General features: G+C 43.4%; 1 protein-coding gene across 1 annotated transcript in view; it reads left to right on the top strand.

Moving 5' to 3' along the window:
- CPVL (carboxypeptidase vitellogenic like) overlaps positions 1-23,907 on the top strand; it is a 115,012-nt gene that overhangs the window by 26,119 nt on the left and 64,986 nt on the right. The window contains exons 6-8 of the mRNA XM_043589171.1: positions 5,744-5,810; positions 20,039-20,161; positions 20,683-20,814. Of these exons, the coding sequence (XP_043445106.1) occupies positions 5,744-5,810; positions 20,039-20,161; positions 20,683-20,814 (322 nt within the window). The remainder of the gene's footprint in view (positions 1-5,743; positions 5,811-20,038; positions 20,162-20,682; positions 20,815-23,907) is intronic.

The raw sequence follows: 23,907 nt of genomic DNA, 5'->3' as shown, positions 1-23,907 counted from the left end.
GCACTATACTTGAATTTATTACTTTTATTTTTTTTTTCAACGTTTATTTATTTTTGGGACAGAGAGAGACAGAGCATGAACGGGGGAGGGGCAGAGAGAGAGGGAGACACAGAATCGGAAACAGGCTCCAGGCTCTGAACCATCAGCCCAGAGCCTGACGCGGGGCTCGAACTCCCGGACCGCGAGATCGTGACCTGGCTGAAGTCGGACGCTTAACCGACTGCGCCACCCAGGCGCCCCTGCACTATACTTGAATTTAAATAAATTAAAAACAACAACAACAACAACAACAACAAATGTTCAGCAAGAAAATAACAAGGAGGGCTGAAATCCTAAGGCACGACTGTAATTTTGTAAAAATATCCTTTAAGAGACAACAGAAACGGAACAGAATATCCGACCAAAGATTATTTTCAAGCCTTTCAGCTAGGTGCCTGAGAGGATGTTGTGTGCTTTCCAACATTGTATTCGAACTTTGCATTTGCCCAGAAACAACATCTTCTTGCTCGTTGCTCTTTTTTCTCGGGACTCCTGTTTCTGTGGCCTTCAGATGCAATTTTCCCCTCTCTTGCTTCTCCTTCATGACCCCCAGGCTGAAAGCTTAGCTTGTTAGCTAGTCTCTGACTTTTTCCTTCATCTTCCACAACTCTTCTTTTACTTAAAAAAAAGAAAAAAAATGGAAAGAAGATGTAAAGTTGTAAGCCTGGTCAAACACTGCACATAGAAGTTCTTCTTTTTTCGTACCCATATTTGCTATGGCTATTTTTAGTACTTTTTTTTTTTTTTTTTAAGTAAGTGACCATTCTTATTTGGTCACATTTTCCCAGTCTGTAAATTGTTACTAGAGGTCAAGTCCCGAATTCTTTCAGATCAGTAAGGTACCACCTTATGCCCTATAATCATTTACTCACAGAACCCTAGTGGCCAGAATGAGATAACCAACTCCCCTATTTCCTAATTGTACCGCACACTCATTCTGCTGGTTACTTGGTGAGCAAACCCAACCAATTGCTAAAGTGAAAGTAAGTCTAATAACAAATCAGAGTTTTCTGATCTCTGACAAAAGTTTTCCATTTTATTCTTTCTCCCCAAGGCAGATGGCTAGGGAACGGAGGAAAGAGTAACTTCTGGCCTTTCTTCCTGAGACATTTCTTTCTGTCTTCTCTGCGGACCCAGAAAACAAATATGGCTGTTGTTTTCTACACTTTCTTTCTTTTTTTTTAATTTTTTATTAAAAACAATTTTTTTTAACATTTTATTTATTTTTGAGACAGAGACAGAGTGCGAGCGGGGGAGGGGCAGAGAGAAAGGGAGTCACAGAATCTGAAGCAGGCTCCAGGCTCCAAGCTGTCAGCACAGAGTCCGATACGGGGCTCGAACTCACGAACCATGAGATCATGACCTGAGCCGAAGTCGGACGCTTACCTGACAGAGCCACTCAGGCGCCCCTGTTTTCTACACTTTCATTTGTCATTTGTCCCATTATTTAGTCGCTTCCATTCTGTGTCCAGGGGCATGGCTAGGACCCCACACTTCTGCTTCCAGGTACATTGGGTCCTGGGAGCAGATTAGCCAGATTTCCACAGGATTCCCCCTCCTCTGCCCCTAGCGCAGGCACCTCCTCTTTCCCTATAGACACATAATCATGATGGCTGTCCTTACAAGTTTACTCAAGTGCCATGAGCAGTGACTGTGTGCTCTCATTTTTCAGATAGAACACCTACTTCTCCCCTTATTCCTCCCTGCCCTCTCTGACCCTCTTTTGGTTTAAATCCAAACAAGCTCAGTTGTTTAACTAGCAAACACCCAGAGGGCGGAGGTTCTGTGGTGAAGAAATGCATCAATCCCCTCTAAGCCAGAGCATGCAACCCGCCATTCTTTTTCTGTCTCTTCTTCCCCTCCCCCAAAGATGGTTACAGCTTCCAGTTGACCCTCCGTGTGGATGTATACTGCTGACATGTGGTACATCTCCTCTTAGATGACATGTAAAGAGAACCTATTTCAAAGCATCCATTGTTTATAGCTGTTTTAGTTCTTTTTTGCTTCAGGCTCTTAGAACTGGAAAATAGCTAATCAAGGGTAGTGCAGAAAACTGATTTCAGCTGTTTCCTTTATAGTTTACACTATTTGTTTCCCTTTGTGACTACATTCTTCTCTCCAGCTCTCCAGATGAGTGTTTGGAATAAGAAGGTCGCTTTGAAACCCATAAACGTAGGTTTAAAGAGTAGACCTTCTTTTTCTCCTTTTGAAAACCATCTTTTTTTTTTTCCACTGAAAAACCCATTCCTTTTGACTATTAATAGCCCGTGCCTGTAAGGAGTAGACTCCTAAAGAGGCATTTGACATTCACACTTAGGCTGCCCTTGTGTGTGTTTGTTTGGAAGCAAAGGCTTTTTGCTAACCAGACATTTAAATATTCGATTTTTTTTTTAATTTGGAACATGCTATTGAGCCACAATGCCCCTCTGATTTAGCTAAAATAAATAACTAAATATACTAAAGAATAACAAATTTACTAACTTTGATCTGGAGTGTATGGTCTGGTACCATTCCCCTTCTACCACTGTTTATCGATTGCCTGCTACGTGCCAGACATTGTCCCTGATGCTGGTAATAGAGTAGTCAACAAGCTCCCCTAGTCCTTGGTCTGGTGCTTACCCATCTTGAGCGTGCCTGAAGTTAGTTTCTTAGCAGCCAGATGGAAATGCTACTATCATTCTATTCCACCTGCCGCTTTGTATGGGAAATAGTATCAATTGCTAAAACGTGTTTCATAACCATGTGACTATGAAACTGGTTTCACATATTAAATGAGAACACTGGACGGAGCAGATGATGGCCCGGCCATAGTGGGGGTGGAATGGATGCGAAGGATGGCTGCCCGTGTGCCACTGCTGAACAAAACTGCCGAGCTTCTTGGCACTGTGCTTATTTCAGTCACACTGTTACTGACAAAAGCTCCCCCTTGTCTGGCCTTTGTTGGCATGGAACTTTTGCTTAGATTGTTTTAACTTCTTTTTAACGTCTTGTGTTCATTATGCCTCTGACTCCATTAGACCTCTCCAAATTCTCTAGTGCATTATCATTTCCATCTACTTGCTGTGCCCCGAACCTACCAGCTTCCCTTTTTACAAAATGTATCTGAGGAATAATTTCTTCCTAGTCATTTTCCCCTGCGAGGTAGATTTCTTCTTCTTGTCCTTCAGTGTAACTTTCTACCACCAGATGGCCTTTGACTAAAATTCTGTTAGCGAAAGCCCCTGGCACAATGCTAGCAATGTTGCCAAATGGCATCGTCTGGCAGAGGCAAGCTTCCTGTGACAGCGAGCTCTTGTGACTGTGCGTGGACAGTGAGCTCGTGTGACTATGCACATACACGCGTGCGTGCAAATGTGTGTCTATCATGTATTATATATTTTAGCAATTCTGCTTCTAAATTTGAAATTTTATGTAGGCGTGATTCTAGATTGTATTTTTGAGCAAACCCTCACCGTGGAATAAGAATTACATATAGTTGACTAAGACACAGTTAAACAAGCAAATGGCATATGTAAATCTAACTTACTAAATTTACTTTTTTCTTCCTTCACTCCCATTTAAGAAAGCTCTACCAGGGTGCCTGGGTGGCTCAGTCAGTTAAGCGTCTGACTTCAGCCCAGGTCGTGATCCCACGGTTCGTGGGTTCGAGCCCTGCATTGGGCTCTGTGCTGACAGCTCAGAGCCTGGAGCCTGCTTCAGATTTTGTGTCTTCTTCTCTCTCTGCCCCTCTCCTGCCCATGATCTGTCTCTCAAAAATAAATAAGCTTTAAAAAAAAAAAAAGACCTACCAAAGGCTTGGATTAGCCAAATTTTTGCTCTGATCCTCTTGTGATATTAAAACTGTAACTTCCTCAAGTGGAGAACTTGGAAACTTCAGCTAGAGAATCCTGGCATTTTCAAGCTAGAAGTAACCTGGAAGGTTAGCTCCTTGAATTAAGATTGCCAGATGAAATACAGAATGCCTAGTTAAATTTTAATTTCAGATAAATAATGAATAATTTTTATAAATCTAAGTATGTCCTATGTAATATTTGGGTCATAGTTATGCTAACGCATTATTTGTCGTTTATCTGAAATTCAAGTTTAATTGGACGTCTTGTATTTTTATTTGCTAAATCTGGCAACCCTAACAACTTTAACAGATTCTCCAAGGAAATAAACTTTAAGCCAAAGCACGAGGCTTAATTGAGATTTACTATGTTAAACTGTCTATTGCCATTCCAACTAGCAGGAAGAGGGAAGAGAAATAGTTTTTAGCCTGAAGGTTGGCGAGGGAAGGGTAGAAAATAAACTCCTATTTTTATCTCTACGCTAAAGCTATCTTATTGCCAGAACAAACATGGAAGCTATATAGTGCAGCTTTCCAGATTTAGTTGCTACAAAGGCTTTACTTACTGTCAATAATAAATACAGAAATACACCAAAACTCTACAGTGGTCTTTCATGATGGATTTTTATGGAGCCTTTGCAAATTAAGTGCAGCCAGACCCGGCAGCGAGCCGTGAGCATAATGACCCAGTTTTGCCTCTCTGTAACCCTTGAACTTTCTCCTCCTCCTGGTTTTGCAGGGCCTCCTTCCTTGCCTTTCATCTTCACTGGATGGTTCGTGGCTTTTAGTCCCTCAGCAGGAAGCTGGAACAAAGCTCTGCCTGACTTCTCAGACAATGCAATCTGGGTCAAAACACTGATAGAGCTTCTGAATTCCACAAGTTTTGTTTCCTTTTTGAAAGATTTGGTCAAGTAGAGAATCATTCAATAATCTACCCTTTTCTTGCCTATTATGAAACAATTTCTGGAGTCTGTTGAAATCTATTTCAGGAGAACTCATTGAAGTGGCTGTTGGCATTCTTTAATAAGTGTGATTTTTTTGGAGCTTAGATGCCACTGTACTGTTAGTTCTATATCTGGCCATTTGGTGGTTTTCTTTTAAATTATGGTCATTTTACAGCCTTTTTGCTCTTTGGTTATTAAAATGCTGAAATTTTGGGACCCCCCCCCCAATAGAAATGTTCAGGGTTCCTCACAGGAAGATGTTGGTAAGCAAGTAACATTTTCATTACTTCACCAGAAACCCAAGTTAATGGGGTCATAAGGCTTGCAGAACTACCTCTAAGAATTGCTGTAGGGGGACCTGGGTGGTTCAGTGGGTTAAATGACCGACTTCAGCTCAGGTCACGATCTCACAGCTTGTGAGTTCAAACCCTGAGGACAGCTCAGAGCCGGGAGTCCACTTCGGATTCTGTGTCTCCCTTTCTCTCAGCCCCTCCCCTGCTCATGCTCGCTCTCTCTCTCTCTCTCTCTCTCTCTCTGTCTCAAAAATAAATAAACATTAAAAATTTTTTTTAAGGAATTGCTGTAATAATAGGTGAAAGCCTGTATCACTTTGCTCAAGGGTACCCTCAACAGCTAGAAGATCTAGGTTGGTAACCCAGAGATTTGGAAACCTGCCCAGAGTGTTAATGTCCCCTTGTCTCAACCTCTTAGTATCCTAAAGTAAGCCCACAATTATTTTCTAACCATCCACGGTGTGGAATGTTACATACGTGACATTTTGAAAACAACGCTTACAGGAGCTCACAGCCTAATGGCCTCTTCCTTCAGATGTGAAACTTACCGTCAAAAGGTTAGTTTTGGTAGCATAGCATTAAGCTTTTTTGATTCCATGTGATTTTTTTTTTTATTGTTGTTGTTCTTCTTTTCACAGTGCACTAACTCACTTTTTCCTGTTGTTCCCTGAATATAAAAACAATGACTTTTATGCCACGGGGGAGGTAAGTTAAAGTCCTGTGTTCTTGTGTGCTTCCAATATCCTCGGGACTGAAGTACGGTGACTCATGCATTCAGTATGTACATACACGTACACAAATATATATTAACATTAATTCAGCCCGTATTCAGAATTCTCTATCCCCCAAATGTTCTCTAGAACCCTTTTTTTAAAAAAGAAATATAGGGCTCAGTAAAGTTTTGCATATCACGATGGTCTCAGTCCCCTGACATATTGTTGTGGTTGTCTCATGATGATGATTTTGAAGAGTGTAGGCCAGGTGCCCTGTGGCATGTCCCGTTTCTGAATTTGGCTGATTCTTTCCTCAACGCGTAGATTCAGTGAAAACATTTCGGCAAGAACATGACATGGGTGATGCGTGTGCCTCCTATCTTATCACGTCAGGAGGCTCGTAATATCAGTTTGTCTCATTATTGGCGATGCTACACTTGGTCACTTGGCCCAGGTGGTCTCTCCCAGATCTCACCGTTGGAAAGGCACCTTTTTCTCTTGAAATTAATAAGTAACATGAGACCATGTGGAAATCTGTTCCCTCCAGATCTGTCACCCTCTAGTTTTCGCATTCATTGATGATTCCTGCCTGAATCCGTCATTCCACTGGGGGGTTGTAAATGGTGATTTTTTTTGAGGGGGTCTATCTTCCTATAGATGTCATCTAGTAGTCTTCTACAGAGAAGATCTTCCCCTTTTCTTCTTTTCTCAACATCTGAGCACTAAGTGTGCCCATTGCTCCTGGGATGCCATTTCTTTCAGGCTTTCTTTGTAAGCAGAACCAGGGAACTGAATGACTTCATACTGACCCTTAATTCTAATTCAACATCACGAGGTTCTTTTTTCCTTTCCCCATTCTGTGTTTGTATACCCCTTCTCCCACGCTGTGGACCGTGTTTCCCAGCAGCATCAGTGTATTTATTCCTTTGCTGGATCCTAACAATATGTGCAAAATGATCTTAGAAGGTGACATCAGTACCGCTACCAACAAAGAAACCTCCAAGTTACATTCAATATTTTTTGCTACAATTACTGTTATCCTTAGACTATATTTCACTACAGGTTTAAAAGTACCATATTTCAAAGTTCTAACAATTAACTCTATTTTTTCCCTAGGCTGATTATGTTACAAGTTTTTTAATTTTTTTTTATGTTTTATTTTATATTTGAGAGAGACAGAGTGCAAGCAGGGGAGGGGCAGAGAGACGGAGACAGGATGTGAAGCAGGTTCCAAGCTCCGAGATGTCAGCACAGAGCCTGATGCAGGGCTCGAATTCACTAGAAGGGATATCACAGCCTGAGCCGAAGTCGGACGCTCAACCAACTAAGCTACCCAGGCCCCTCTATGTTACAATTAAAAAAAAATTTTTTTTACATTTATTCATTTTTGAGAGACAGGGAGAGACAGAGCACAAGCGGGGAAGGGGCAGAGAGAGAGGGAGACAGAATCCGAAGCAGGCTCCAGGCTCTGAGCCGTCAGCATTGAGCCTGACGCAGATCTCGAACCCACGAACCATGAGATCATGACCTCAGCCGAAGTTGGATGCTCAACCGACTGAGCCACTATATGCTACAATTTAACATACAGTTAAGTTCACTTGCCTAGGTTGGCTTCAGTTTTAGGGTTTGCTTTTTTTTTTCCATCCAGTTAAATTTAAGGTTATTTTAAGCACGTATAACAGCCAATACTTTGAGAGCCCAGGAATCCCAAGGTGCTAGGAACACCACTGTGAACAAAACAGAACAATTTCCTGCCTTCATACATTGTAGAGGCGAAGACAGTGATGAGTGAAGAGATACATATGCGCTATGCGTCAAGCGGTGATGAGTGTCATGAAGAAAGATGAAGCAGCTGAGGGTTGCAGAGTGGTGCAGGTGCCCTCCTGGATACTAGAAAGGCTCTCCGGTAAGGACACAACTGGGCAGAGTGCCGAGACTAGTAGATGCAGACTAGTGGATGAGACTGGTACAGTGATAGCTGCGGTTATCTTAGAGAAGAACTCTCCTGGAAGGAGGGATAGCAAATGCCAAGACTAAGGTGGGGACAGGCTTGGTGTGCTCAAGGAATAGCACGGGGCCACTGTAGAAGGAGCTGAGATGGGAGAGGCAGACAGATCACGTAAGATGATCTGGCCCATGGAAGATTTTGGACTTTATCCCGAGGGTGATGGGAAATCGTTGAGGGGTGCAGTGTTCGCTGAAAGAGTAGTTAGAATCAAATTCGATTCAATTCAGCACTCCTGTATCGAGTGACTATGGTGGCTGAGGCATTGGACCCGTATTGGAAATTCAGCCATTAATAAGACGTTGAGCCTACCCTTAATCTGAAAGCCTGGCAATAGGTAAAATACTGAATGAAAAGGACGATTAGAGAAGTGGCTGGAGAGACAGACAGCACAAGGAGAGTGCAAATAGCTTACTTCTCTCAGTGTGGGATCCTCAGGAAAGGCCGGACAGAAGAGGTGACAGTTAAACCGGATTTTGAAAGATGCGTAGGGGTGGGTTAGTCAAGGATCTTTTGCTTATAAGTGACAGAAACCCTATCCAAAATGGCTTAAGTAAAACGGGGTCATGGCTGTGTCTGGGTGCTCAAAACGTTGTCATCAGGAATTTCTCTCGATCTACTCACTTGACTTTGTACTGCACTAGTTTCATTCTAAGCTATGTTTTTTTCACTGGTAGCCTTGCACCTCTACCCCATCCTAATGTTCTAAGTATAACCTATCAGCTCAACTTTTCTTCCCCAATAATTCCACTCTATTCCTGAATCTCACGTGACCCATTTGGATCCCATGCCTGTTCTAGAACTACTAACTGGGGTCAAGGGGATGGACATACACGTTGGCCATAATGGTGCCTGAGGCCCACCCAGTGCCCTGGGAAGGGTGGGATCATAGTGAGGCCCTCCGCCTCTGAATCACAAGGCCTGAGAGTGGGAGATGGGTGGTGCACCAGGGAAGACCCCAGTGACGATACTAGAGGAAGGGCTGGAAGGATGCTGGATAAGCTCAAACCACAGAGGTCCACCGTAAGGGAGACAAGGTGAAAACAATCTCAGTTTTTCCAAGGAAATGGCAAGTTAATGGAACCAGGAACTTCCTCATCTTCTGCCTGCGTTCTTCTCTATTTGGAAAGGATATTCTAACTGTTTGCCTTACTCCACTTACATCCTTTTTAAGCCAGCTATCTGGTCAGGATTATTTAGGATCTCTACCAGTAATTCCCTGCTGGTCCTTGACTTTTAACCCATTTCAGAGGCAAGTGGGGCAAAGGGGCAGGAAGCGATGCCTCTGTCATTTTGGAAGCCACCCTGAAAAATTCCCAGTCTCCACCTCCACCAGAGGAGTGATCTGCTTACTGTGTAATTCCTGCCTTGCAAATAATGTGGTGATGCTGTTAACCATGAAGTTGGACTTTCAGCAAAGCTGCCCGATTCTGGATGAGAAATTTGTCTATTTCACATCTGCCCGGTGGTTTCATGCATGTAACTGAATGTGTGTAGGAAGGGACAGTTTTCTTTTTTACACTCTTGGCTGCCAGGATGAATACTTTTAAGGAAACCTGTGCCTTTTGAGTGATGAAGGAAGATGTGAACGAGGGCAGGCAGGAGCCGGGATGAGATGCAGTCACCAGACAGCAGCATTTTCATAGGGGCTACAGGGGATATGTTAAATCCAGGGCCACATCTCTTTCTAGAAGGAAGAGCACTAAATAATAACACCTTGGTGGTTTGTTTTATTAGAATGCTGTGTTTTTCCAGTCTAGTTTGTTCCATCTGGTCTTCTGTTTTAAGGTTAGGAGGCAGAATGGAAAAGTAGTTCTGGGTTAATAATCAGGGGACCTGAGATTCATTGCTGGCTTTGCCTCTCTGGGTGATTCCAAGCGAGTTCTTTAACCTCTCCTGGCCTCTGCTTTTCATCTTCTAGTCGGAGGGCTTGGCTTTTCAATTAGATCACTTTCAGGGATATTTTGCTTTACTAGATGTTCAACCGTAGTTACCTAGATGTACTCTTATAGCATCTGTATACAATTGCAATTTTAATGTAATACCCACCCTCTTTCTCTCCATCCCCCCCCCCCCAAAAAAAACCGTTGTGATAGATTTTTCAAGAAAGGGAAATCCTATCTGTTCAGAACTTTTAATTTCCTCACACCGTTCCGGAGGCTGAACAAACAATGCCACTAAAGTAGCAGGATCGTGATTGAAAAATAAATGAGTAAACTCAGAAATGCTTCTCTGGGGCTCCTGGGTGGCTCAGTTGGTTAAGCGTCTGACTTTTGGTTTTTGAGTCAGGTCATGATCTTATGGCTCATGGGTTCGAGCCCCGTGTCGGGCTCCACCCTGACAGCACAGAGCCTGCTTGGGATTCTCTCTCTCTTTCTCTTTCTTCCCCTCCCCTACTCTCTCTTTCTCTCTCTCTTAAAATAGATAAACTTAAAAAAAAAAAAAAAGAAAAGAATTGGTTTTCTCCTTTTCAGCGCAAATGTACTGGACCTAAATATCCTTTCCATTTGCGTACTATGAGTGAGGGGTATAGCCTGATCTCAAAAGGTCTGGAGCAGCTGTTCAGCACCCTGAATTTGGTGCAAGAGAGTCTGGAAGTAATAACAATACCTACTGCATAGGATTGTTTTGAGCATCTAATTAGATAATCCTCCTCAAATATTTAATGACGTGATGGCTGTGGTGAGTACCGAACACACGATGACTGTTATTACCGTTCTTGGTGAAAAGCTGGATTAATACGTTATGGCTCCAAAGCATATGACCTAATGCATATAGACAGGGCCTGAGATATTTTAAAAGTTCTGCTCACGTCTTTCTGGGAAGTGGCATTGTCTCTCCTGTTATTTTGAAATCATCTTCAAAAGAAATAGTTTGCTTTGTCTAAACAACGATGGTGGGGCTTAGAAGATGATATTTGAAAGTTTGGGATAGTAGCGAAACGTGCCGGGACCGACCCAGGCCCCCTGCCACAGCCGTGTGGCCCATGGCGAGCCCACAACCAGGCATACTGTGGGATCTGCCGGCGGTACGATCCAGAAGGAAGAACCGCCTTGTCTCCTTCCCTCCTTCTCTCCATTTCGGCACAGAACACCAACTGGAATTAATTTTCTCTAAAGAGAGACAAATGTGTCTGTAAATCACCCTCCTCAAGGCATGAAAAAAATGTACTTCAAAAAGAGAAACAAGCTGCATTTAATTCACATAATTAACTTTCTTTATAAGGGTTATCCTTTCTGAGCCAGTAACTATTAGTGAGATTGCTCTTGTTCTTGAGGTACAGACTCACTTGAGAATCCTCTCAAGTGTACGTGGGCCCAGCTAGAAGTTAAAGCAAAACAGCCCTCACTGGAAGGCAGGAAGGTGGCGGCGGGAGGAAGGGGGACTGCCCATTGTTCTCTGAGCGTGTGGCTTTGCGTCCTCTCCCCGGAAAGATTCCGTGCCTATGGGTGGTTGTGGCAATGAATGGGGAGCGTGTCCAAAATGGCAGAATATGTGGTTACAACTGAGCATCTCTCCCTGATCGGGAGGAAGGGGCCAAGTTGCCTCAGAGGCAATTTTGCAACCATGGTTAATGTGAGGGCCAAATAAAGGCAAAGCTTTGAAGCTATTTAAAAATTAGTGAGCTTAATAGGATACTTTATCTTCATCTGCATGAGTGAAGTCCTGCTGGGATCATGGAGTCTGACAACATTTACTGGAATCATCATGGTCCACTGGGTTCGGGTTGCAGGCTCCCAGTAGGTGAGAGCCGTGTTTGTGTAATGTGTTTCCTACACTACTAAGCAAAGTGTTTGTTGAATGTTACAGAGCAGCCTTGTGCAAGGTTGTTGCTGGACAAAATAAAAATATTGATGACATTTCTCACCAGTTTCTTTTCATCTCCCTTCCATCGCCCCTGTCTCCCTGCTCTGTGTCCCGGGCCCTGAGAACCCTCCTTTCTACTCCTTTATTTTCCAGGTCCCTCCGGTACCCTACCTGCCACCCCCAGCCTCCCTTTCTTCCCTTGGCTCTATTGTGCTCAGGTCCTGTTTCTCCATCATGACTGTTTTGTTCCTCTCCCCCTTTCTGACTTGCCATCAGCGCACTGTCCATTAGAAAGGATCTGATAAATTAAACTTACTCTCAACATGCTTGTATTTGAATAGAAGGCATAGTTGTAATCGGGAATTTTCCAGCACTGATATACAAGCAGGGAGCGGGAGAGAACTATTCTGCAGGCCCACACCAGTATCCTTTTAGCCTAGGCTTGAATCTGGCAGCTAGGAGGAGGCCTTCAAGAGTCTATAGTTCACTAGTTTTATTTGTAGCTCTTATTTGAGAAGACTGAGTGTGGATTGTAGGGCAGGCATGGGGCTAAGCACTGTTTTATGTATGTCATAGCAACCCTCTGAAGCTGGCACTATTCTTATCGTCCCCATCATACAGTTGAGATGACTGAGGCTTGGAGAGGCGAGGTAGGTCTTACCAAGGTCACTCAGCGAGGATTGGGACTAAGCAGCTGGATTCCGGAGCCCAAAGACTGTAGACAAGAAACTGGCTAAAGATTGGAACCCTGCTTGTGTAGATGCTGTCTGGAGCCTCAAAACCTCCATCGCTAAGACCTGCCTCTTCCAGAAAGCAGGTGCACTGCGCTTAGAGGGGAGTCAACATCCCTTCCCTGTTTCGTGCAGAATCTCTAAGGGTTATCAACCTTATACAAACATAAAAGAAGTTCCTTGTCCTTTTGCACGTTTCTGTCTTTCTGGCGAAGGCTGAGTTTTAATCGTAAAGACTTAGCTTTGATCATAAAGTTTTATGGAGTAAATGAAAGTTTCAAGTGATATAAAGGCTTGAAGTCCATGGAATGCAATTATTTATTAAAGCTTAGAACTTGCTGAATTTTATTAGATGACATCCAAGCCGCTTTAACTCTTTTTTCTTTTAATTTTTTTTCAACGTTTATTTATTTTTGGGACAGAGAGAGACAGAGCATGAACGGGGGAGGGGCAGAGAGAGAGGGAGACACAGAATCGGAAACAGGCTCCAGGCTCTAAGCCATCAGCCCAGAGCCTGACGCGGGGCTCGAACTCACGGACCGCGAGATCGTGACCTGGCTGAAGTCGGATGCTTAACCGACTGTGCCACCCAGGCGCCTCCAAGCCGCTTTAACTCTTGAGCTCATGACAAATGTCTAGTTTCAGTTTTGGTCATGTGACCTGCCAATATTCCTTTTAGAATTGAAAATGAATTTGTGACTTAGAACTGGAAGTTTGTACCTTTTGGCCTCCTTCCCCCAACTCCCCCTCCCCCAAATCCTCTGCTTCTGGTGACCACAAGTCTAATCTCTTTTTCTTTGTTTTGTGTGTGTGTGTGTGTGTGTGTGTGTGTGTGTTTTAGATTCTACATGTAAGTGAGATCATACACTGTCTTCCTTGTCTGACTTATTTCACTTAGCATAATGCTTTCAAGTTCCATCCATGTTGTCGTAAATAGTTGGCTTCCTCAGTTTTCATGGCTGGATAATATTCCATTGTATGTATGTACCACACACAACTACTTTCTCCATTCATCCATCGATGGACATTTAGGTTGTTTCCATGTCTTGGCTGTTGTAGATAATGCTGCAGTGAACATGGGAGGGCACAGCTATCTTTTCAAATTAGTGTTTTGGTTTTCTTTGGATATATTTTCCAGAACTAGAATTGCTGAATCATATGCTAGTTCTTTTTTTCATTCTTTGAGGCACCTCCATACTGTTTTCCATACTGGCTGTGCTGGATTCTTTTTTTTTTTTTTTTTTAGAGAAGCATCCTTTGAATAAAAAATAAGAATATATCATTTGGAAGGCCGCATAGCGTGTACCTTTGCATAAATATGTGACCAAGAGATACAGATCAAGATGTTTTTCTTATGTGTCTATTCCTAGAGATTCTACATTTCTTTTAAGCTCATTTTGCAGAACAATAGATGTTTAGATAAACTCATACTCTTGTTGGGAGCCTTCTTTTATTCTTTTTGCCCTTTTTTTAAAAATTTTTTTTTAACGTTTATTTATTTTTGAGACAGAAAGAGACAGAGCACGAACAGGGGAGGGGCAGAGAGAGAGGGAGACACAGAATCTGAAACAGGCTCCAGGCTCTGAGCTGTCAGCACAGAGCCCGACACAGGGCTTGAACTCACGGACTGTGAGATCATGACCTGAGCCGAAGTCGGACACTTAACCGACCGAGCCACCCAGGCGCCCCTCTTTTTTTTTTTTTTTTTAATTGCACCAGTGTGGTCTGGAAATTAGATGACACATGGTCTAGAAATGTCTAAGAAGTTGTACAGATTACCACAATACCAAAGTTCCAGCTTTCCCCATTCATTAATTTTCTCAACTGGCCATTTTAAGGACACACGTCTTCTCTCAGAGAAAATAATGGTCCCCAGTGAAATAAGAGTCTACCCTGAGGCCAGATGAAGTCAAGGTCCCTCTCACTCAGTCCTGTCTTCTGGGCTGCTGTATCATCTGTTACTCCATTACACTTGGGCTCTTCGCCCGTTTTTGAGGTTTTTCAATGTGTGTATAAAGCTCTCTTCAAGGCCTATCCCCTTATTCTCTTTGATCGCCTCCAAAAGTGGGGGTGGTTCCACCAACAGTCTTCGTGGTTGATGATATGCTAGAGGATACAACACTGCTATGACTCCTTCCAGAAGGGTAACCCGCCCTGTGTCCTTCTGGGGACACGAAGGAGTTATGACCAGCCCATAGGTGAGTTCTTCAAAGAGATGTTCATTCCAGGTGGAGTGGCTGGGGGAGCGGGGACAGAGCAGAGCAGGGGGTGCTCAACATACCAGTCCTGAGGCTGACAAACTCCGCCTTTTCCACTTCCAGGCAGGGCTTAGGAACTAGGACCCGTGGACAGTGACGCTTTGTGTCCAGGCTTCGGTGTGTCTCATTTCCAAGGCCATTGCTCATTATCCTGGGTGAAGGTTCCACATGTTTTACCATAAAACGTATACCTAGAAGCAAGGCAGAGAATGAGTATAGCTGCACCTATTTTTTTTAACCTAAACTTTAGTAAGAAATGCAGACGAGAAACGCAGAGCAGCTTAAACAATAGTAACTGCTAACATATGTGAAATTTCTGCAAGAGGACATTGTTTCCATTATAGTATTATTCTCTGACACGATTTTTTTTCTTCTAGGGGCTGATTTTAGATATGAAATCTTTTTTCCTCCTTTAAAAGTAACCGGGTGGCAGGGGTACAGGAAGCCCGCTGTGAATGTTGCGGGAACATGTAAGCAGGGAGGGCTGCGACAGAATACGCAATTACAAGTTTCTTTAAGTCCCTAGTTCATTGTGCTTTCACACATCTGGATAATTAACCAAGCATTACATTCTCTCTAGACTATTTTTACAAGTACAATATGCTCCCAACGTGATTTCCATTAGGCTGTTCCAAACATCCTTTAAGAACTCAGAAAGATTGCAGACTGAGATTGAAAACCACTGTTCAGCTGTGATGTTGAGACCTTTTCCTCTCGTGGGGGGAAATACAAGACTGAGAGCTGAATTCCGAGATCCTTCCGATGTAAGAGGAAAACTGGAGGCTTATTGCTTTTTTAAGCCCCAGGAATACAAGCATATACAAACACACCTTAATATCTCTGGTCCTCCTTGTCAGAGCCGAGCTCAAAATATGGTCACCATGGGAAAACGTGAGCCACACAACAACGGTGCTGGAAACTGCAGCTTGAAGCTTCTTTAAATATTAGGAAGGAATAATAAGGGCAGACTAAAATCCTGACGTGTCGATGGCTAACCTAATTTGAGTGGTTGTGTTAGAAAAATACCTTTGTCTGGCTGAGGTCCTCATTCGAGGGTCACTGCTGAATTCTGAAACAATATGTGCTCAGATAGTTAGTGGCCACGCTTTTCCTCTTTTCTTCTTTTATAATCGCTTTGATGCTGTTTCGAGCTTTTATGAGGCCAGGGTCTGATCTGCTGGTAGAGGGTTAGTGCTAATTCACAGGCTTTAGGAGCTTCGCCGGCCAGCTGCTGCCCACATTGATGAACACCAGCAAGAGATCGGAGAAACCACAGGGCTGATAGTTGTGCTGGTTGTTGTTCCCATCGTCGTTATAGGCAGGACTCAGAACAAAAGAAACAAGAGTTCATAAAATTACAGGATTGCGACTGGAAGTCCTAAGGGCCATAGAGTTCATTTCTAATAGGTGAACAAACCTAAAGTCTCTCCCCAAAATATACGTCTCTATTCTATTTAAAATACATCCAGAAAAGAGAAAGCTGGGTAAATAAAACATTTGATTTATTGTCTGGTTGTCTTTGAAAGTGCTGTGGTGGTCAGAGATCGTTAAATTGAGAAATAAATGATTTGGGAAGAATAAACGAACCCGATCTTGCCAAAAAATAAATAAATAAATAAATGTCTCCACGAGGAGAGTGAAAATAATTGAAATTTCATTATAATGTTTCAGTGTCTGTTTTCCATAAAATAATCCCATAATTGTCTACTGTGTGACAGCCTGAGCCACTCAACCAATGGAATGATTAATGAAAACAGCAGTGAAGGATTTGTCACACTGACACAGGGCACGGAAGTGTGTGATAGTCATTAGAAAGCAAAAATGAGATAAACATCATCGTTAGGAGAGCAGATGTGGACTGAACAGTGAGGAATCTGTTTTGGACGTGGTTGTAGAACTACCCGTGTTTTCTTTGAATGGCCAACTTAGCAAGCTTGTAGGGGATGAACCCAGGGCTGAGCCCCAGCTTGGGAGACCATAGACTCGTAGTCTATTCCAGGACCCTTGACTGAAATGTGATTTGATATGAGAGATGGGAGATGTGGAGGCAGCCAAGCCTAGATGAAATCCCAGCCAGGCACGTGATTGAAATGCATAGACCCTTGCTTTCATCATTTTAAAACATAGGAAGATAATGTTAACTGTCAGGTGGCTCAAATTAAAGTGGGGGAGGTAGCCTGTTCATAGTAGATCATAGTAGATGCTCAGAAATTGAGTGGATGTTCCTTCTTAATTTCCTGCCTGGATATATCCCAGATACACATGATGGTCAAGGGCGGGGGGGGAGGGGGGTGGGGGGGAAGGAAAGGTGCCATAAAAATGTGGCTGTTTTCGCCTAAATTTGTCATCATCTTCAATAGAGCAATTTAAAGTACACGCCCTTCCATCTCAGAAAGAGCCAAAGAGATGTTCTATCGCTAGGTCTTATAACAAGACAGCTTAAGGGATGACCTCCAATAGAGAAAAAATGTTTAGCAGTAATGACAGGTTAGTCATTCATTTCTCAAACGTGTCTTCATGGTCCTACTATGTGCTGGGCAAGGTACACCTTGTGAGAATAATAATCCATGAAATGGTAGACTTTGCCCTATCACATTAAAAAAATTTTTTTAACATTTATTTATTATTGAGAGACAGACAGAGACAGAGAGACAGAACATGAGCAGGGGAGGGGCAGAGAGGAGGAGACACAGAATCCAAAGCAGGCTCCAGGCTCTGAGCTGTCAGCACAGAGCCCAATGCAGGGCTCGAACTCACAAACCGGGAGGGCATGACCCGAGTTGAAGTCGGACGCTTAACCAATTGAGTCACCCAGGCGCCCTTGCCCTATCATATTTGAGTCAAGTTTTCTGTAATATTTTTTCAAAAAGAAAGCATTAGCTTTACGAGTCTTGTGTTGTATTCATTTTCGTGCCTTCTCAAATATCTACTGTGATGCCTTTGACAGAAGAGTTGCCTAATAAACCATTACTGAATGAAGACTGTACAATACAGGTTTACCACTGAAACGATTACTCAAGGAAATTTGGCCTCTTTTGTTCACCTTACAGAAATTATATTCGATAAATGTTCACTTATTGTTCCTCACAAGAGAAGATAGCACTTTGGGGCAGCAAACTGCATTTCAGGCATGTAAACACATCTTATTACCACAAGGACTCTAAAATGTGCTCATGGTTATGAATGGATACGTTGTTTTGAGTCAATACTTTGCCCAAATAATTACTACTCCACAGAGGTCTGCATCAGTGAGGAGATCCTGTATAAATTACACAGATTACGTAATTGTATCATACCTCGGAAGGAGTGTCAGTTTGGGAGCAGGTCAGGGCAGGTTTGATTCTGATTCTGCCACTTAACATCTCTGAGCCTCAATGCCCTCGTATTGAAATGGGAGTAATGGCATCTCCAGCATGCGATTATGGTGTAGAATTAATAGAGCTCTCGGGGGCTCCCAGCCTTTGAACTACAGACCCCTGCAGAGCCTTGGAAATATTACAAAGGGTCTGCAGACTCATAAGTACCCACATGATGCCTTTAGTCTATTTTGAACACACATGCATTCGCGTTCTTCAAATGCAAGTAAGCTAATTCAAGACCATTCATTCAATGACTGTTGGCTGAGCACTAACAGATAAACAGCATCAGGCACAGGGGACATACTAACCCACAAAAGAGACGTGGAGCCCTGTGTTCGTGGATCTTTGGTTCTAGTGTGGATGGGAGAATAACGATGCACAAGATGAATTAGTTGAAGTGTATAGGAAAGTGAATAGGATTCGATGAAAACATAGAGAAAAGAAATATTAAATGTCAAAAAAAGGGGGTGTCCAAATTTTAGAGGAAAAGCATCCCTAGAAGGCTTCACTGAAGGAAGTAGGGGAGTTAACCATAAGGACACTGAGGGAAGAGCATTCCGGGTGGCGGGAACAGCTAATGCAAAGGCCCTGGTGGAAGAGGCCAGTATGGATCACAATCATGATTATGGTCCAAGACGGGCTGGAGACGAATGAGCAAAAAGGTAGCAGGGGATAGTGTTAATGAAGTGACCAGATCATGCCAACCCTTATGCCTCCAAGAAAGCACTTTTGCTTTTACTCTGAAGGAGATGAGACGTCATCAGAGGGTTCAGATTTATGTTCTAGTAGACCACCATCTTGAAAATAGACTGGATGAGGGGAAGGACAACAGCGGGGGCAGGGGGTGGTGGTGAGGCCACTGCAATAATCCAGGCAAAAGAGGAGCAAACCTGGAGCAAGGTGATGAAATATGGGTATGTGAAAACACCGGATCCTGGACCTATTTTGACAGAATAGGTGCAATTGACAAGGCTCGCTGATGAACTTTTGTGGGGGGAGAGAGAGAGTGTGTGTGTGGCGGGGGTGGGGGGGGGGCGGGGGGAAAGAATGGCACCAAGATTTTTGGTCTAAGCAGTTAGAACAGAGTTAATAATAGAGAGGCTGTTGGAAGGCTTGGGGATTAGAGCTTCATTTTGAACATACGAAGTTTGATATTAGACATGAAGGTGATGGTCCAAAAGGAAGCTTTTTAATGTAAAAAATACAAAACGATTTTTTAAATCTCCCTGAATAGTAGCTTTTGTCAGCATAATCTAAAAGCAGAATTATAATGTTTGCATCCACAAAATATTTTAAAATTGGAAAAGAACTTTGTACTTGGAAAGGTTGGAAACAGAGATAGTTGTCAAGTGACAATTTCAGTAGCCAATAAATACTACTTTCCTTTTCCTCTTGCTTTAATACATGTTGCTTTCAAGCTGCATCATCGTAAGTATTTTGAAATCTTAATTTTGGCCTTGGGGGTTTCTTTTTCTTTGTAAATGAAGTTTTCAATGGAGCTTTCTGGTAAGAAAGGTTCTGTGGGTGGCGGAATCGTATTCACTGGCCCATGTTATTTTGGAAGGAAGTTAGACTGTTCGCCTATTACACATCCACTTGTCATTTTTTGTGCACCTCACCCATGACTTGCATGTCACGGGTGCTATTTGGAATGCCAAAAGAAGTGACAGACAGAGCTCTGTGCTATTGTGGAATTTACAGCGTGAGGTAAAGAAAATATATGGTATGTCTCATGTGGAAATACTGCTGTCTTTCTTTAATTCGCTTAAACACATAATTTTATACCTTTTTTTTAATGTTTGTTTATTTTTGAGAGACAGACAGACAGGGTGTGAGCTGGGGAGGGGCAGAGAGAGAGGGAGACACAGCATCCAAAGCAGGCTCCAGGCTCTGAGCCATTTGCCCAGAGCCCGACGCGGGGCTGGAACTCACGGACCGCGAGATCGTGACCCGAGCTGAAGTCGGACGCTTAACTGACTGAACCACCCAGGCGCCCCATAAACACATAATTTTTATAGCACCAATTTGTGATGGTTCATTTTAACACCCGCCCTTCTCAGTCTTACGCAGGGAAGTACGTGCCAGCCCTCGCACACTATATCCATACATTGAACCCCGTGATGACAACGAAAATCAACCTGAAAGGAGTTGCTATTGGGGACGCGTATTCTGATCCCGAATCAGTAGGTGTCTCCTTTTTCTTTTCTGTTCTGTCCCTGAAAACATTAAATCCCCTTTCGTCAAATGGAGGCTCCTCTTACCTTAGAGACCTAACTTGGTAGAAGGAAATAATGTTGCCCAGTTGATTTTCTAATGATTGACATCTTCCAATTTCTACAAAATGTTTTAAGCTGTCAACTCCCTATGTCAGCCTAGATTGGGTGTGAGTGCGAATGTGGGGCACGCACGTGTGTGTGATACTGTTTGTGTGAATTTTGTGCACATGTGGGTTGTGTGTATGCTTGTGGTATGTGTGGGCATTGTGTGTGGTATGTGTATTGTGTATGTTTGTACGTGTTGTGTACGTGTTTGTGTGTTCTGTGAGATCTGTGTGTGTGTGTGTGTGTGTGTGTGTGTAATTGTCTTGCTTGGCTAATTTCAGCACGCGCTCAACGAATTACAAAGGGTTATTTCATCAAGCAAGTGGGTCCCTAGCTTCTCTCTTTCTCTCTGTGTGGCATTTGTGTTTCTCTTCTCTCCTCAGATCATAGGGGGCTATGCAACATTCCTGTACCAAATTGGCTTATTGGATGAGAAGCAGAGAAAGTACTTCCAGAAGCAGTGTGATGACTGCGTGAAATACATCAGGGAGGAGAGGTGGTTTCAAGCCTTTGAAGTGAGTTCTGGGGCCTGCGTTGCCCTGGAGCAATGAGAACCATCTGAGGAGGGTCCTAGAATCCCCGTGGCACTCAGGCATTTTGTTGTTGTTAGAGAAGGTCTATCTGGGATGCTGTCTGAGCTCAGGAGGCAGATGTGTGGGCTGGAAATGGAGAAAAGAACTGTCCCGGCCTCTTTGAATTTACTTGGGCTGTATTTTAAACCTTCGATCACCTTGGAGTGTTTATCTAACTGTGTCTTTCGTTAACTGTTTTGATTTCTTTAAATGCTGTGTAGCCCTAAAGGCATACCCCATCACAAGGAAATCAGAAGAAAGGCTACCCAGAAAGTGGGTGCATGTGCTTCAACCTATGCTCTATCCACACACAGTGTCTCAGCTGGAGAAGTGGCCCCAGTGTGTAACAAATGTCACACGTTCCTGTGCGTCAGGAACAAAGGTTATGAAGTATAGAAACCAGCACCTTTTACAGAGGGCCACTGGTGTTTGTAAATATTGTCACATTACTTCCCCAAAGCCGAATTTGAGGATCAAATAATACGGGTATATTCCTCACCCTTTTCGTTGGGGGGAGAGCTATTTCAAATCTGAGACTATATAGTAGATAGTAAGACATTCGGGGTTTTGTTTGGGTTTGATTTGGTTTTGCCAGTGCACACAAAGACCGTGTATCCACAGTCTTCCTGAAGGGTTTTTGTTTTGTTTTGTTTTGCTGCTTTTGCCATAGAGCCATCATGTTTTCTACACGAGTAAATGAGGCAAGGATTGCATTTTGAGGACTTCGGTCTTTTTGTTATTGGGAGCACATCCTGTATCATTAATGCTGAGGCCTGGTGTTAGCAGTCTTCTAGGCACTGCAGGTCAGCTGGTTCAGATCAAAACGAGAGACATACAAACTTAGAAGGGGGTAGCAAATATAAAATGCTCCATTTTATAAGTAAGGGCGCCTGGTGTGGCTACAGAGTGTGGATTCAGAATCTCCTGTGCAATTGTAAATGCCAAGGAAGAGGGATCTTATGGGGACAGGGAGGGTTGCCTTTCAAGTTGCGATGACTATTTTCAGTCTAGTGTTAGGCTGTCTGTTGTAGTAAGTGGAAAGGGTGAAAGGATTGAACCGTTAGAATTTAAAATTAATATCAAATTTTACATCACGTGAGACCAATAAGCAAGTGAGATATTTGATGTGTTTGTGAGGAAGCATCCAAGAATTATCGATGTTAAGAGGAAAAACATCTGATTGGCCCTGAGGGATAAGGAAAGCAGAAAAGATGTCCATGATGCATGATGCGGTAGCCTGAGCACCCACAGGTTTAGTGAAACAGTTGTCAAGTTCAGGTTATTCTTTGCATTCGGAGGTAATGAGGAGACGCCCTGTAAGGTTAGAGTTTCTGCCAAACTAGATTCATCAGGAAAAAAAATGCAGAAAGACACCAAAATACAGTACAAAACAAAACGAAAACAAAAACGACAACAAAACCTGAAATCTTTGAAGGTATGCAATGTCTCTGTGACCATCGGTCCAATATTTGGAGTGATGAATTAACAAAAAAACCTTTGTTTTTTTCAAGGGAAACAGATAAAATGGCACTTGGGAAAGTAAGCAAGTACTCGTCAAATGTGTTTCAGTGTATGCAATAGAAGTCTCCCAAGAAATCCTGAGACCCGAGAGAATACAAATGTCAAAATCACAGGCCTAAATAATAGAGCCTGTTTGATGCTCTGGTCCCTTAAAATGATTTAGTTAATCAAAGAGCAGTAACTCAGAGCTGGAAGGAACTTTATAGATCATCCTCTGCCCTTACACACACACACACACACACACACACACACACACACACACGTCCACACTTCCTTGGGGAGGAGGTTAAGGCCCAGAGGGCCTGCCTTCAATTGCCAGAAGCCACTTAATAGATTCTGGAAGGCCTAGAGCTAGAATCCACCCCTGCCCCAACACCATTCCAACCCCAGTATTTCTCCTGTGGCTAACTTTCAGGCAGTCTATAAAAATCCTGGGACAGGGGCACCTGGGTGGCTCAATCGGTTAAGCACTGACTTCGGCTCAGGTCTCATGATCTCGTGGTCTGTGAGTTTGAGCCCCATGCCAGGCTCTGTGCTGACAGTGTGGAGCCTAGAGCCTGCTTCAGATTCTGTGTGTCTCCCTCTCTCACTGCCCCTCCCCTGCTCATGCTCTTTCTCTCTCAACGATGAGTAAACATTAAAAAAATTTTTTTAAATAAAAAGATAAAAATAAAAATCCTGGGACATTTAGACATTCTGCAAGGCGCACAGTGGCCCGTCCCTGGTCCTGTATTGTCTCCCTTATCATGACAATGTTCTGGATCACAGAGTTCTTTTTGTGAAGCAAGTTTCAACCAGAAACTGGATTTCACAGGTCTGGACCACCCACCTTCTTTATTTGTTTGATAACAAATGATTTTTCACTCTGAAATCAGATCCATGCTTAAGGATTGAATTCATCTCCTGTTGGTGTTGATCATTTCTAACGATAAATACCCCAAATGCTGCATCCATTCAGGACTACTGCTGGCCTACAGTGTTCCCTCTGGGTGGACAATTTAGAAAAAGGCGTCTCCCTCTGGGCTGACATAGTCCTATGGATTCAGGGCTTGGCAAGTGGACGCCACCATTGTATGAGCCGTCTCGTACATGAGCCATGAGATGGCTCACACAATGGCTGTGTCTCCAAATGCAGCCCAAACCTAGTTATCCAGCTCGGCAAAGCAGAACTTTGGCTGGTTCTCCCGCCCTTCTCACCCCTCCACCAGGCATCCCCATGACGTGCACAATCTGCACAGCCAGAGCCAGTGGTCCTGAGCGACCGTGGCATTGCACAGACTGTATATGTACAGTCTGGATATATACAGACTCAATTTCCTCATCCCAAAACATCCCAGTGTTCTCGATCTCTTCTATGACAATCCCTTTCATCTTCTTGCCCTCCCCCACCGCCTGCTTCAGCCCTGCTGCTGCCACTCTCCCCCTCCCCCCCCCCCCCCCCCCCCCGTCCCCATGCAGGGGCTGGGTTCTTTCTTACCTACTCTGTAAGGCACTTGGTTAGGAGGTTAGAGGGGA

Source organism: Prionailurus bengalensis, chromosome A2 (assembly GCF_016509475.1).
Source record: "Prionailurus bengalensis isolate Pbe53 chromosome A2, Fcat_Pben_1.1_paternal_pri, whole genome shotgun sequence".
Taxonomy (NCBI): Eukaryota; Metazoa; Chordata; class Mammalia; order Carnivora; family Felidae; genus Prionailurus; species Prionailurus bengalensis.
Note: the sequence above shows the minus strand (reverse complement) of the source record. Positions and strands in the feature narration are given on the sequence as shown.